At 41.9% G+C, this 13,466-nt stretch overlaps 3 protein-coding genes across 5 annotated transcripts; 2 read left to right on the forward strand and 1 right to left on the reverse strand.

The window, feature by feature from the left end:
* Window positions 1-95: 95 nt before the first annotated feature.
* On the reverse strand, window positions 96-3,626 carry LOC148394420 (tubulin alpha chain-like). Of its 3 annotated transcripts, none has more exons than XM_088382131.1 (5): window positions 3,305-3,626; window positions 2,399-2,533; window positions 2,113-2,335; window positions 1,893-2,041; window positions 96-1,592 (listed from the first exon to the last, which is right to left on the reverse strand). In XM_088382131.1, the coding sequence occupies exons 2-5, from the start codon at window positions 2,399-2,401 to the stop codon at window positions 618-620; spliced, it is 1,350 nt and encodes a 449-aa protein (XP_088238257.1). In that variant the 5' UTR covers window positions 2,402-2,533; window positions 3,305-3,626; the 3' UTR covers window positions 96-617. The 3 variants fall into 3 exon arrangements, with proteins under 3 accessions (XP_088238257.1, XP_088238254.1, XP_088238255.1); XM_088382128.1 differs by having other exon boundaries at window positions 2,399-2,536; XM_088382129.1 differs by lacking the exon at window positions 3,305-3,626 and having other exon boundaries at window positions 2,399-3,020.
* Window positions 3,627-4,587: 961 nt separating this feature from the next.
* On the forward strand, window positions 4,588-8,817 carry LOC148394421 (tubulin alpha chain). Its single transcript, XM_088382892.1, has 4 exons — window positions 4,588-4,756; window positions 7,178-7,400; window positions 7,496-7,644; window positions 7,757-8,817. Exons 1-4 carry the CDS (start codon window positions 4,754-4,756, stop codon window positions 8,729-8,731), a joined length of 1,350 nt encoding a protein of 449 aa, XP_088239018.1. The 5' UTR covers window positions 4,588-4,753; the 3' UTR covers window positions 8,732-8,817.
* A 344-nt stretch (window positions 8,818-9,161) lies between these two features.
* On the forward strand, window positions 9,162-13,338 carry pofut2 (protein O-fucosyltransferase 2). Its single transcript, XM_088382891.1, has 9 exons — window positions 9,162-9,379; window positions 10,133-10,386; window positions 10,459-10,603; window positions 10,706-10,816; window positions 11,107-11,173; window positions 11,291-11,416; window positions 11,527-11,707; window positions 11,836-11,959; window positions 12,240-13,338. Exons 1-9 carry the CDS (start codon window positions 9,204-9,206, stop codon window positions 12,391-12,393), a joined length of 1,338 nt encoding a protein of 445 aa, XP_088239017.1. The 5' UTR covers window positions 9,162-9,203; the 3' UTR covers window positions 12,394-13,338.
* The last annotated feature ends 128 nt before the right edge of the window (window positions 13,339-13,466 follow it).

The raw sequence follows: 13,466 nt of genomic DNA on the forward strand, positions 1-13,466 counted from the left end.
AAAACAAAACCGCTTTCAATGATAATATAGCACCAATGTCTATCTTGCAAGCTAAAAAAAATGAACCGAACGATATAGCAAACTGCAGAGACCAATTGTAATCACATACTTTTTAATACACAAAGATGTATTAAAATGTAGTATATTATTAGCTATATTAGATGTAGTATGTATGTGATTGTTAATAATATACTCACACACTTATAAATTAAATAAGAATGATCCCAGAAAAACAAGAGAGAAACATGTAGTTCATATTTTTACTCACTCAAATTGGTTCAGCCATTTTCTTATCACTGTGTATGTACTGTAGCATAAGTTTTGCAGAATTTACTTGTTACTACAGTAGGAACTACACAGATAAACAGCAGACACTAAGGTTATTTTCTCACTCTAACATTCAGCGTCACAGCTGAATGGTACATAGAAGCTGACATTGGAGCCCTTTCATAACTGACATTCCACATGTGAGGGAATAAGTGTGGGGGTGGTGCACAAAAGAGTCTGACACAAAAAAGAAAGAATCTCTGCAGAATATGCTGTCATAGGACAAGCACGACTAGGCCTAACTGATCAAAAACTAAACCTCTTAAAATGATTCTTCTTGTGTCTTTGAATCAATATTCCTCTCCTTCATCCTCCTCTCCTATATTGTCTGCACCCACTTCTTCATAATCCTTCTCCAGGGCTGCCATATCCTCTCTGGCCTCTGAGAACTCTCCTTCCTCCATTCCCTCTCCCACATACCAGTGCACAAAAGCCCTCTTGGCATACATCAGATCAAACTTGTGATCCAGGCGGGCCCAGGCCTCAGCGATGGCTGTGGTGTTGCTTAGCATGCACACTGCCCTCTGCACTTTGGCCAAATCTCCTCCAGGAACCACTGTTGGAGGCTGGTAGTTTATGCCCACTTTGAAACCAGTGGGACACCAATCCACAAACTGGATGCTGCGTTTGGTTTTGATGGCGGCAATAGCAGAGTTGACATCTTTTGGGACGACATCACCACGATACAGCAGACAACAGGCCATGTATTTACCATGACGAGGGTCGCACTTGACCATCTGGTTGGCGGGTTCAAAGCAGGTGTTGGTGATGTCGGCTACAGAAAGCTGCTCGTGGTAGGCTTTCTCTGCAGAGATGACTGGGGCATATGTAGCCAGAGGGAAGTGGATACGAGGGTACGGCACCAAGTTGGTCTGGAACTCTGTCAGATCAACATTCAGGGCTCCGTCAAAGCGAAGAGAGGCTGTGATCGAAGACACTATCTGGCCAATCAGCCTGTTAAGGTTAGTGTAGGTTGGCCTTTCAATGTCAAGGTTCCTGCGGCAGATGTCATAGATGGCTTCATTGTCCACCATGAAGGCGCAGTCGGAATGCTCAAGGGTGGTGTGAGTGGTCAAAATGGAATTGTAGGGCTCTACAACTGCTGTGGACACCTGAGGGGCTGGGTAGATTGCAAATTCAAGCTTGGATTTTTTTCCGTAATCAACAGACAGACGCTCCATGAGGAGGGAGGTGAAACCAGAGCCGGTGCCTCCACCAAAGGAGTGGAAGATGAGGAATCCCTGCAAGCCTGTGCATTGATCAGCCTGAAAATGTAACATTATACAGGAAGATGAATAATCCATGCATGCATTAGAAGCTTATTGCAGCTGACTTGTAGTAGATAAGGGGCAGGGTGCACTAGTCAGCTAATTTAGAGTTATCAATTAACCATGCTTGCATACATTTCGTTAAACCAAAGAATGCCTAAGCAAGAATGGGAACAACATGCTAGCTCCACAGACAAAGGCCCATGCAAAAAGTCAAACAGAATTTACTGATCCTATATTCACCCATAAAGTAATTTTAAACTTTTTCAGGATAAAAAATATGTTAAAGGGTCTCACCAGTTTGCGAGTCCTGTCCAAAACCAGATCAATGATCTCCTTGCCAATGGTGTAGTGACCACGGGCATAGTTGTTGGCCGCATCTTCCTTCCCTGTGATTAACTGTTCTGGATGGAATAGCTGACGGTAGGTACCCGTACGTACCTCATCTGGACATAAACACCAAAACAGAACAATTTTACAATGATTTCCGAAAAAAAATATCCAGTCAATCACTGACCAATAACTGTGGGCTCCAGGTCGACAAAGATGGCTCTTGGGACATGTTTCCCTGCTCCCGTCTCACTGAAAAAAGTGTTGAAGGAGTCATCCCCACCTCCGATTATTTTATCGGAGGGCATTTGGCCATCTGGCTGAATGCCGTGTTCCAGACAGTAAAGCTCCCAACATGCATTGCCAATCTGAGCCCCAGCTTGGCCCACATGTATGGAGATACATTCACGCTGTGAAAAGAGAAAATAGTTTGTTTACATAATTCACATTGATGCTGTCTGTATTCATCTTACCATTGTTGATCCCTCTTTTGCTGACGTTCAGGTGTCAGTAAGAAGATGTAGGTCTTGAGCCGCTGGTGTTGCTCGACTTTATATACCTGCACTTTGAGGTGAGCAGTGATTTGATAGGAGCTGTAATTGGAGAACCTGCTGATGGGACAATGATACGTTCATCCGCTCAATAGACAACACAATACAGGAAGGATGTCACCACCCAAAGCTTTGTTTGGGTTTTGTGTATGTGTGCACGGGAATTGGAGTGTGTATCTATTATTTTTGGAGTGAGGGGGGAGATAATTTCACAGTTTCGCACAGCTCGTTTCAGAAGTTTTGACCTTCAAGCCTGTTCTGCACTTATATTATATGAGATAAGATAGTCACACGGTGCATCAATAAATGACAGAATGCAACATACATTGGGTCCAACATAGTGAATTTCAAACTCATAGTATATATAAAAATTATATAGTATAAAAAAAAGCTAATACAAAGTGATGGAAATAATTAGCTAGCAGAAACAAAAATCACCCATAAATAACATTTGCTTTGTAATTATTACACATTGTTTATCAAGTAAAACACAAAGCTGGAATGATAGAAAAGGCAGAGTACACTGTTATTACTCCGAATAGTCAGTTCGCTCCTTTGGGAAAGAAATGAAATTCAATAGCCTTGACGTGATTCACTTAATATGGATGCCGAATTGCACACAGAGCAACTGCTTAGATGTGTAAACAAAAAGGTCAGCAAAAATGCAGCCTACTAAGAATGTACACGTGATCTAAACTGATTGTCAATGAATGCGCTATTGTGTTCATTCTTAGATTTTTATGAAGTGGTTATCATCCAAAAAGGTTTTGCAGGAGTAAAAACTAAACAAAAGAAAACATCCGGCCAGTCTGAGTTTTATTTGCCTACCTCCGCAGTCGCTGCCTGTTCAGCTGACTGAGATAAATGGATCTGTTGATACGGCGCATAACTGCGAGGCAGACGACCCAACTAACCTCAGGAACATTTCAAACGAGACAAACAGCTTTTTCAGTCAATGAGGAGGATCTTTTTTTTTTTGCCTTCTTATTCTCACAGATTCCACGTCTGCTAATGAATATGATCAATCTTCAGTAGTTTCTTATTTACTTTGCGTATAATGCCAAATAATACAGGAAAGTAGACGGTTGGCTGTTTCCACAAAGCCATGGCCCACTTGTGTTATTTGAGTACTCTACTGCCAACGCCCAAACTCTCAACATCAAGACCAGCTGTATTTGAAGGTTCAAAAAATGAGCGCATGAAACTAATGTGAAGACAGTATTTTTTTTTAATCAAAAAGAGGCAGTTTGAAAAAGGAAACAGAGTGGCTTTTTTTCCCTGTCACGCTCCGAAAAATAAAATAAATGAAAAAAAAAAGCCTTTTCCGTTAGCTTGTCACATGTGCAGGAGTATTCATTGTGCAGCAACTATGACCTCTGGCTGCTAAAAACTGTAAAGACATCCAAAATTGTAAAATTGCAGTCATTTTACAGTGCAGGGACAAGGATGCATTTATTTAAAATGTACAACAAAATAGAAGAATGGAATTTAAAATGTACAACAAAATAGAAGAATGGAATTTCCCCCAACCAGTCAACATAAAAAGGCAGTCTTATGAATAAATATGGGCGAAAAGTAGTTCTTATGGAAAAAAAAAACCCTGTTATATCTGGTTCATCCTTTTAATACATAATACAAGATAATATGTTTTGCAAAAGGGAATGTACTGCCATATTTTGGGGGGGATTTAAAATATTTCCCCAAATGTCATTGCTGATTTGTATGCACACAGAAATGGGTCAGTTAACCGGTCGAACTTGTTACGCTTCCCTTTTTGCAAACATTTGAAAGGATAAACCACTGCAACTATTTGACAGGAGTGACGTCAATCTGTGAGTTTTGACTGACAATATCTACATTTATCTCGGTGTTTTTGGATGACATATGAAGAGAACATAATATTTCATTAAACTAGTGTCCCACCTATCATTCGCACCAGTCAATCCTAAATTACTCAAAGCAATTGATACATTTCATGAACGTTGGAAGCCTGTGCTTGTCCGTAGTGAAAGTTTCCACTCAGGCTGCAAGATCGGTTTACAGTGTGAAGAATTATATTGGCAGTACCTCGTGGTCATGCAAACAGACTGAGCGCTCACAGTTCCTGTCAAGGAGACAGGTGGGAGTGGTTTGAAGTTGAATATAGCTTGTAGCCTCTGTGCATTTGGCAGTTGAACTCACTCGGACCGCATTGAAGGACTGCTGTGAGAGGCACTGTGGAAATTCAAATCCAGTCAAATCCAGATTGTGGTGAGGACCCTCAATTTAGCAGGCATAATGGTAAGTTTTTTTTTTCTTATTGCACAATGCTTTTGTCAATGCTGCTGATTATTTCTCACAAGTTAGAGGTTTGGCTTGTCATCACCTGCTCATCCAGGTCAGCTGCCAAATTCAGCTCAACCTTTCCGCCAATCTCTGGGACAATGAGCTATTTATGACACAAGATGTCAAAGTTACATTTAGGGCGGCCTATTTATAAAGTCACGGAGTGTCAAAATGAAATTAAAAGAGTGACAAATAGCATTTGGAAATACTGCGGAGCTGTTTTGTTTTCATTTGTATCGTTTTGATTGCATTTTAGAGCTGTTATTGCTCGCCCTCATAACACACTAAGGTTGCCTTCGGTGACTCGGTGTGTGACAGAGTACGTGACAGTCAAAAATGTAGGTGTGTCAGAAAAATATGCAGGTAGCAACAAGTCAGATCAGATTGAGACAAACCTAGACCAGTTCAGTGGACAAAATTTGGTTTCGACTTTGCTGTCACTCTCAGCAAAACGTTTTGGAACAAAGTTTTGTAATTCATGCCAAGGTTATAACAGTTCTTCTTAAACGCTGCATGCAGGCTTGTTTGCACAGCGTAGTACAAACACAGCTTGTTAGTCAAGCTGATAAAACCATCGAACAACAGGACACCCACCCTGCTCAAATAGGCTCTTAGTCATTTTAAAAAGGCAACGATGAAAAAATAAATTATATGAAACACGAATAAAACAAAGCTGAGGGACACAATAGGGTCAGAAATTGCCAATTGAATCTAAAAGTCTTTTAATGGTCTGTGAGTTTTTCTTTAAAGTGGCAGGGACTATTTTTGTGGCTGCCTGTTTACTCAAACATTGCTACTGGGTGTCATCTCTCAAAATGAGCACCCTAAAATAGCGGCTGTGCTGTGCTGTGACCTGCATACCTGGAAATTGAGATGATGTCACATTAGCTGGGCTCAATAAAGAGGACACTGGAGAGCTGAACTGATCTCAACTTGGGTTTAATGAGCTTTAACACACTTTGAAATAATAGAAGTTGATTTCCTAAATCTCTCCAATGGGCAGTGACCTTTCCATGCTAGGACAATGTCATTGTCCTCAGAAAGAAGGGGAAATCAGACAGTGAGAGAGAGATAAATAAAATACAATTTGCATAGGGTGAGAAGCTCGGTCATCCGGGAGAGACTCGGAGTAGAGTCGCTACTCCTCCACGTTGAGAGGAGCCAGATGAGGTGGCTCGGGCATCTCATTAGGATGCCTCCTGGACGCCTCCCTGGGGAGGTGTTCCGGGCATGTCCCACCGGTAGGAGACCCCGGGGACGACCCAGGATGTGCTGGAGTTACTATGTCTCTCAGCTGGGCTGGGAACGCCTTGGGATCCCCCGGGATAAGCTGGATGAAGTGGCTGGGGAGAGGGAAGTCTGGGAGTCCCTCCTAAAGCTGCTGCTCCAGCGACCCGACCCCGGATAAGCGGAAGAAGATGGATGGATGGAACAATTTGCATACATTCTACAAAATTTGCATCCTTTAAGGACGCCAAGTCCAAAAAAATCCTCAAAATATGTTCAATGCAGCTATAATAGTATAAACATCAATATTATGTTTGTGGAGAATCAATTAAGCCGAAAAATAAAATAAATAATCAAAAAAAGGTGTTTTTATTCCTTTCAGGGACGGCCATTTGCCACTTGCTGTTGACTGAGATTGACATCACATGTTACAACCAATCACGGCTCAGCTTGTGAATGTCACACAGCCAAATTTAGGAGGCAAACAGGAGACTCTGAGAGCATACCAGTATTGTTAAGAATATATTTTACTTGACTTCCTCTGGAATTTGTCACACAGGATAAGGAATATAAAAAAATTAACAACATATCTTGTGTAATGTTTCATTCAATCATAAATCAGTGATTTTACCATAGTGCCTCAATAAAAAGTACTAGACTAAAAAAATATTTTTTTTCTAATCATTGGTGTTAAAACACAAATCGTTAAATCATTAAAGACGTTTTAACAGTTACATTACTATCAACCACATTTCTCCTGCTAATCTAGTCCAACAAGCTGATGACTATAGCACGAGGAAGTTTTATCTGAGTTTTATCTGAGGGTGTGCTGTGGATGATGCCACCAAACAGGTCCGTCAACTTCAGAAGAAATGCAAATGAGCTCCTCTCTGTTTTGTTGACTGTATATATCGTAACAATAAACAATTCTTTTGTTTCATGCACTATAAAGATCAGTCTACTCAAATATCAAAGAAGTCTACTCAGAAATGAAAGAAGCTTTTTTTTTCAACCCCAATGGCTGATTAGCTTGCGGGAATATCAAACTTGATGTAATAAGAAAGCAATTCACTGCTTTGCTCGGCTATTTGCTTACTATACAACCAACCTTATCCTCATGTCTTCTTTTTGCTTCGTTCTCTCTTCCAGCGTGAATGCATCTCCGTCCACGTAGGTCAGGCTGGCGTCCAGATGGGCAACACCTGCTGGGAGCTCTACTGTCTGGAACATGGCATTCAGCCAGACGGCCAGATGCCCACTCCAAAGTCAATTGGAGGCCATGATGACTCCTTCACCACCTTTTTCAGCGAGACCGGGGCTGGAAAATATGTCCCAAGGGCAGTCTTTGTAGACCTGGAACCCACGGTTGTTGGTCAGTGCAAAATGAAGCATTTTGCATTTCAGTAATATAATGATGCAAAACATTGGATGTTATTCTTGTCTATAATAAATCTTTCACATTTCTAGACGAAGTGCGTACGGGCACATATCGCCAACTCTTTCACCCCGAGCAGCTGATCTCAGGAAAAGAAGATGCGGCCAACAACTATGCCCGGGGACACTACACCATCGGCAGAGAGATAATCGACTCTGTCCTTGACAGGATCCGAAAACTGGTGAGGGTCATTTCATCGAATCCGTCTTATCCCAGCAGTATTGAAAAGTAATAACGTTTAGAGAAGTGGTTATTTTAGGCTTGTAGTCTGAATGTTGTGTCTGCATTTGCAGTCTGACCAGTGCACAGGTCTCCAAGGTTTTTTGGTCTTCCACTCCTTTGGTGGAGGCACCGGCTCTGGTTTCACCTCCCTCCTCATGGAGCGACTTTCTGTTGATTATGGGAAGAAATCCAAACTTGAGTTTGCAATCTACCCAGCCCCTCAAGTTTCTACTGCAGTGGTAGAGCCATACAACTCCATTCTGACCACTCACACCACCCTGGAGCACTCCGATTGTGCCTTCATGGTGGACAATGAAGCCATCTATGACATTTGTCGCAGGAACCTTGACATCGAGCGACCCTCTTACACCAACCTCAACCGCCTTATCAGTCAGATAGTGTCATCTATCACAGCCTCTCTTCGCTTTGATGGAGCCCTGAATGTTGATCTGACCGAGTTCCAGACCAACTTGGTGCCCTACCCTCGTATCCACTTCCCTCTGGCCACATATGCTCCTGTCATTTCTGCCGAGAAGGCCTACCATGAGCAGCTTTCTGTGGCTGAAATCACCAACGCCTGCTTTGAGCCAGCCAATCAAATGGTCAAGTGCGATCCACGTCATGGCAAATACATGGCCTGCTGTCTGCTGTATCGTGGTGAAGTAGTGCCTAAAGATGTTAACGTTGCCATCGCTGCAATTAAGACCAAGCGCAGCATCCAGTTCGTGGACTGGTGTCCCACTGGTTTCAAAGTGGGTATCAACTATCAACCTCCAACAGTGGTTCCTGGAGGAGATCTGGCTAAGGTGCAGAGGGCAGTGTGTATGCTTAGCAACACCACAGCCATCGCTGAGGCCTGGGCCCGTCTGGATCACAAGTTTGATCTGATGTATGCCAAGAGGGCCTTTGTGCACTGGTATGTGGGAGAGGGAATGGAGGAAGGAGAGTTCTCAGAGGCCAGAGAGGATATGGCAGCCCTGGAGAAAGATTATGAAGAGGTCGGAATTGACTCCTATGAAGAGGACGAGGAAGGAGAAGAATTCTAGACACATTTAGCTATTTATTAAATAGTTAGCAAAGTAAGTGTCAACAATGATAATTTTTTTTCTACCCATTAAATATTTCAACATACTATCTTGTCTGTTGTCTTTTTTGTTTGATGGAGTATATGTGCCGTAATTTTTTGGGAACAAGTAATCAGGAAGGCTGGAGCAGCGATTCGAACCCAGAACCTCAAAATACGATTTGCAGACCACTTTTACCACTTCACTCATCCATTTCATGGACACATTTTAAGTATTGAAGCGTCCCCTAGTGGAGTCTAACCAGAAGGACCGAAGTAAACATTTTTCAAAATAACGGAGGAAAAATAAAAGATCATACTTCCACAATTGAGTGAGATCTTAAAGTGTGATCTCGAAACAAAAGTTAATGATGCTCAATTTGTTCGTTTCCCGGATGCGGGTGGTTGCCAAGGCAACGTTTGTCGAATTCCGGAAGTGCGTGGCATTGAGAAATATGGCGTTCAGGGAAACGTGTTTATCATTTGCTGCTATAGCTTCAACGTCCTTTCCTAGTATTTTGTGTTTTTCCATTTTGATTGCTTTCGCAGGCTTTGCAAAGGCGGATAGCGGAGACGTGTTTAGTGCAAGCAACACGCCTACTGTACCCATCGCCGCCGCTAGGGATCTACGGTAAACATGGTGACACTTTCAGTTATGCTAGCAGCCCTTGGCTCCTGTGAAATTCGTTGCAGTGATTCATTTCGAAAGTAATTAAAGGTTTGCGTGGTTGAGGTTGCATGTTTGACACCCCAGTGTCGTATCTGAACTATAATTCAACCACATTCTGCTGTCACGACACAGCGTTCGAAAAATCGAAAGTTTAATGCTTTATTTAACAACTGAGCCACGTAGCATCCCCAGCAAAGCAATGATCATTATAAATTATGAAATTTGGCGATATTGTTGTGAATGCTGGAACATTCTAATGCCTGTATCAAACTCAAGGCCCGGGGGCCAGATAGGGCACGCCACATCATTTTATGTGGCCCGCGAAGACAAATTGCGCATCAAATTCGTGTGTCATTACTAGAATTGCAAATTGTATTCACTTTATTGTATATTATTTAAACATTTGACCAGTTTTTACTCGTCTGAATTAAAGTCTAATCTAATGCGATATCGTCCTTTCTACTGACGTGTCATCAGTCTGAAGCTACTCCATGTTTGCTTCCATTATAACGCAGAGCTATTACAGACTGCACTGTTCTGAGTTATATGTGCTGCCCTTTTATATCTGAATTTCAAAATATAGAGTAGAAGCGCTCCAAAGACAGTTTAACATTCTTACTACCTAACTGAGTGAGTTCAATATTGCATAGATTCCAAATTTTCAAGGTCCATAAGTAAGAAGACTCACTCACTTTTTGTTTTGCTGTATCTAAGATACCTTCTGTACGATGTGAACCCTCCAGAGGGTTTCAACCTGCGGCGAGATGTATATATTCGCATCGCATCCCTGGTGAAATCTCTGAGGAAGAACGGTGATGACTGGGTCCTCGTGCTCCCCCCCTGGGGTCGCTTGTATCACTGGCAGAGCCCCAACCTCCATCAGATCCGCATCCCTTGGGGAGAGTTCTTCAGCCTCACCAGCCTACAGGCCAACGTTCCGGTGATCGAGTATGAGGAATTCATTGCCGGTGAGTAATTTTGACTCACACCAACCTATAGTCTGTTGTGTGAATTTCACTTTTTTCTTCTTTAAATTCCAGAAAATGGAGGTCCATTTATTGATCAAGTTGTGGTCCTGCAAAATTACGCGGAGGGATGGACTGATGGGAAATGGGAGGAAAAGGTTGATGAGCGGCCGTGCATTGACAAATTGATGTACAACAAAGATAAACAGGGCTACTACAGGTGATATAGGCCTTCCACGAAACAAATTATTTTCTGCTTTGTTCATTGGTTGGGTGACTTTATCAGCAACTTTATCCATCTCCTCTGTGCTGTCTTTCCAAGGGGCTGGTTTTGGGGCTTCGAAGAGACGAGAGCTCGAAACGTAACTTGTCTGTCAGCACAAGGTCATGCCTCCATCATGGTCCCGGTTCTTCGACAGAACATTACAGTGACGTGAGTCCTTTGAGAAATATTATATAACTCATGCTTATATCAACATTTGTAAGTTTTATTTGTGGCAAATGTATATGATAATACAAACAAGAAGTGACAGGAGTAAATATCTTTAAAAAACGAAGCCAGTTAAATTGTTATTGAATGTTATTCTAGATTCATTTTTAGAGCACTTGTAGTCCAGGGTAATTCTAGACTACTAATCTTGCTTTGTAATTTGCATAGATGACCCTACAGGTGGCAGTCGTAAATTTTCCAACCCGTTTTTTTTTTTTTTCCGTCATCCGCAGCTCTGTAATGCTCGACCGAGCAGAAACACTTCTCCATGATCATTATGCTGGAAAGGATTACTGGGATGTAAGTGACACAAAACACAAGCGTGACAAATGCAGCAAGCTGCTGTTTTAATTTACTGCTCTTGTTCTTGATATATATATGTGGGATGAAAATAATATCTACCATATTTTAACATAGAGCCGTCGCAGTATGGTGTTTGCCAAGCACCTGCGTCTCATTGGAGATGAGTTCAGAGCAAAGTACCTTAACTCGACAGATGATGGCGACCACACGGTTTACAATGAAGACTGGACTCGCATGAAGGTGAGTCAGCATCTTTGCCGTGACTGCTGAAACAGCTTTTTTTTTGTCACAATGACTGTCGCATAAGTATCAAAATATCGATTATTACGACACTACCATTTCCTTCTCAGGCCAAGCTGGGCTCTGCCAAAGGGGGCCCGTATCTCGGGGTCCACTTGCGGCGAAAGGATTTCATCTGGGGTCACAGAGAGGACGTGCCCAGCCTGAAGGGAGCTGTGAAAAAAATACGGATCCTGATGAAGAAGCACAAACTGGAGCAAGTCTTTGTTGCAACCGATGCAGACCAGGAAGGTGATGTCTTACTAACTGGAATTATTTTTCCATTATCTTTGTTTTCATAATCAAAGTGAATTGAGAATTCTGTCCGCATTGTATTGAAAGCGCCATCAGTGTATCTCCTTATTTACGCCATCCCACAGAACTGAAGGAGCTAAAGAGGCTGTTGCCTGAGATGGTGCGATTTGAAGCGTCCGCAGAGGACCTGGAGCTTTTTAAAGATGGAGGAGTGGCAATCATTGATCAGTGGATTTGCGCTCATGCAAGGTAACCTGGGGATCATTGGGACCGTGGGATGGATGCATTGTGTAGTTTTGTGTTCCTGCTTTGAGTTTTTCCCGTCAAGAAGGAGCAATCCACTTCCTTATTGTGCAACAAAACAAGCATAACTTATTGAAGCAAGAGGTTACGCCACCATCTCCTGCGTGGTTAACTCAGTTTGTTTTATAATGTGAATCTTTGAAAATCAAAAACCTGCTTCGGGAAACTAGTGGAACCAGCCATGCTGTTAACTGATTATTTGTTTTGTTTTTATCGCTCAATCTAGATTCTTCATTGGAACATCGGTTTCGACTTTTTCCTTCCGTATTCACGAAGAGCGTGAAATACTTGGTTTTGATCCAAAGACCACATACAACCGCTTCTGTGGGGACGCCGAGAAAGAGTGTGAACAACCTACACACTGGAAAATTGTTTACTGATGGCACCTTTGAATTTTGCTACTTTACACAAGTGCCAAAGCCAATGTCAATCAAGGACATAGTACAGTATTTGAACTCTTGTTTTTTTTTGTCTTGTACTTTTTTATGCCAAGGAGTGACTGACCTGGATTAACCCCAAGAGCCAATTGTTCTGCCAAACAGTCTCATTTGCATAATAGTTGAAGACAGATTTCAATTGGTGTGATATTTTTCTATCATTAATTACTCATATCATTGGTACTGGTGGAAAACATCTTCGGGTTTTTTTTTGTAGAGGATTTGAATCAGTGTTTTTAAATAAGTGGAATTTGACATTTTGGATATGTTTTTTTGTGGCGGACACCAGTATTTCTGCCTTAATCTTGCACATTCGATTGCGTTTTCCAATTGAAAAGATCCACTCTCACTTGTTACTCATCCTTGCACAATAACTCGTGGGTTTTTACAATTTTACTGAAGCAGGTAATGCTTGGAATATGTTCTACACAGAGAGGGCAATACTGTGAGTGTAAAGCACTACAAGTCGTTTTGCCACTTGCTGTCGACTGAAAATGACATGAGATGACAAATCACGGCTCACCGTTTTTATTTTATTTATTTGTGTGTGTGTGTGTGTGTGTGTGTGTGTGTGTGTGTGCGGGTGGAGGGGACATGTGTCATTTGCAAGCTGATCAGCACACGCCACTGGTCATAACATTTTCCAAATTGAATTTCACAGTCTGGGAATTAGAATCTTGCTGGTTGTGTATGGCATTCCAGGTTACGTCTGGTTGGTATGTCAAAGGTGTGGACGTGACAATGAGCATGCAAAATGACTTTATGATTTCCTTTTCACCAACCTGTATGCATTGGTACACGTGATCTAGAGAAACAAGAATAGTTTTTACACCTCTCCCTTTGGTTCACCCACTTCCACCATGCAAAAATAAACCCATTATGCAGCTATTGTGTAATGTTCACTGTTTCCTCTTTATGTGTGAAGATTTCACAGAATAACTAACCCTAACCCTAACTAATTTGAATTGTTTCCCCTGTCTTGTTGAGCATGAGAAAAAAAGTAGTTTCAGTTTACA

This window comes from Syngnathus floridae, chromosome 8 (assembly GCF_059516105.1).
Source record: "Syngnathus floridae isolate MCC-2025c chromosome 8, RoL_Sflo_1.0, whole genome shotgun sequence".
In the NCBI taxonomy this organism is placed as follows: Eukaryota; Metazoa; Chordata; class Actinopteri; order Syngnathiformes; family Syngnathidae; genus Syngnathus; species Syngnathus floridae.

Excerpts from the sequence above, each read along its gene's own strand:
- pofut2 (XM_088382891.1), top strand. The coding sequence starts at position 9,204 with ATGGCGTTCAGGGAAACGTGTTTATCATTTGCTGCTATAGCTTCAACG. Across the intron at positions 9,380-10,132 it reads GCCGCCGCTAGGGATCTACG|ATACCTTCTGTACGATGTGA; the intron begins GTAAACATGGTG and ends GCTGTATCTAAG. Across the intron at positions 11,708-11,835 it reads AACCGATGCAGACCAGGAAG|AACTGAAGGAGCTAAAGAGG; the intron begins GTGATGTCTTAC and ends GCCATCCCACAG.
- LOC148394420 (XM_088382131.1), bottom strand. Across the intron at positions 2,042-2,112 it reads CCTGGAGCCCACAGTTATTG|ATGAGGTACGTACGGGTACC; the intron begins GTCAGTGATTGA and ends GTTTATGTCCAG. Across the intron at positions 1,593-1,892 it reads TGGACAGGACTCGCAAACTG|GCTGATCAATGCACAGGCTT; the intron begins GTGAGACCCTTT and ends TTACATTTTCAG.
- LOC148394421 (XM_088382892.1), top strand. Across the intron at positions 7,401-7,495 it reads CCTGGAACCCACGGTTGTTG|ACGAAGTGCGTACGGGCACA; the intron begins GTCAGTGCAAAA and ends TCACATTTCTAG. Across the intron at positions 7,645-7,756 it reads TTGACAGGATCCGAAAACTG|TCTGACCAGTGCACAGGTCT; the intron begins GTGAGGGTCATT and ends CTGCATTTGCAG.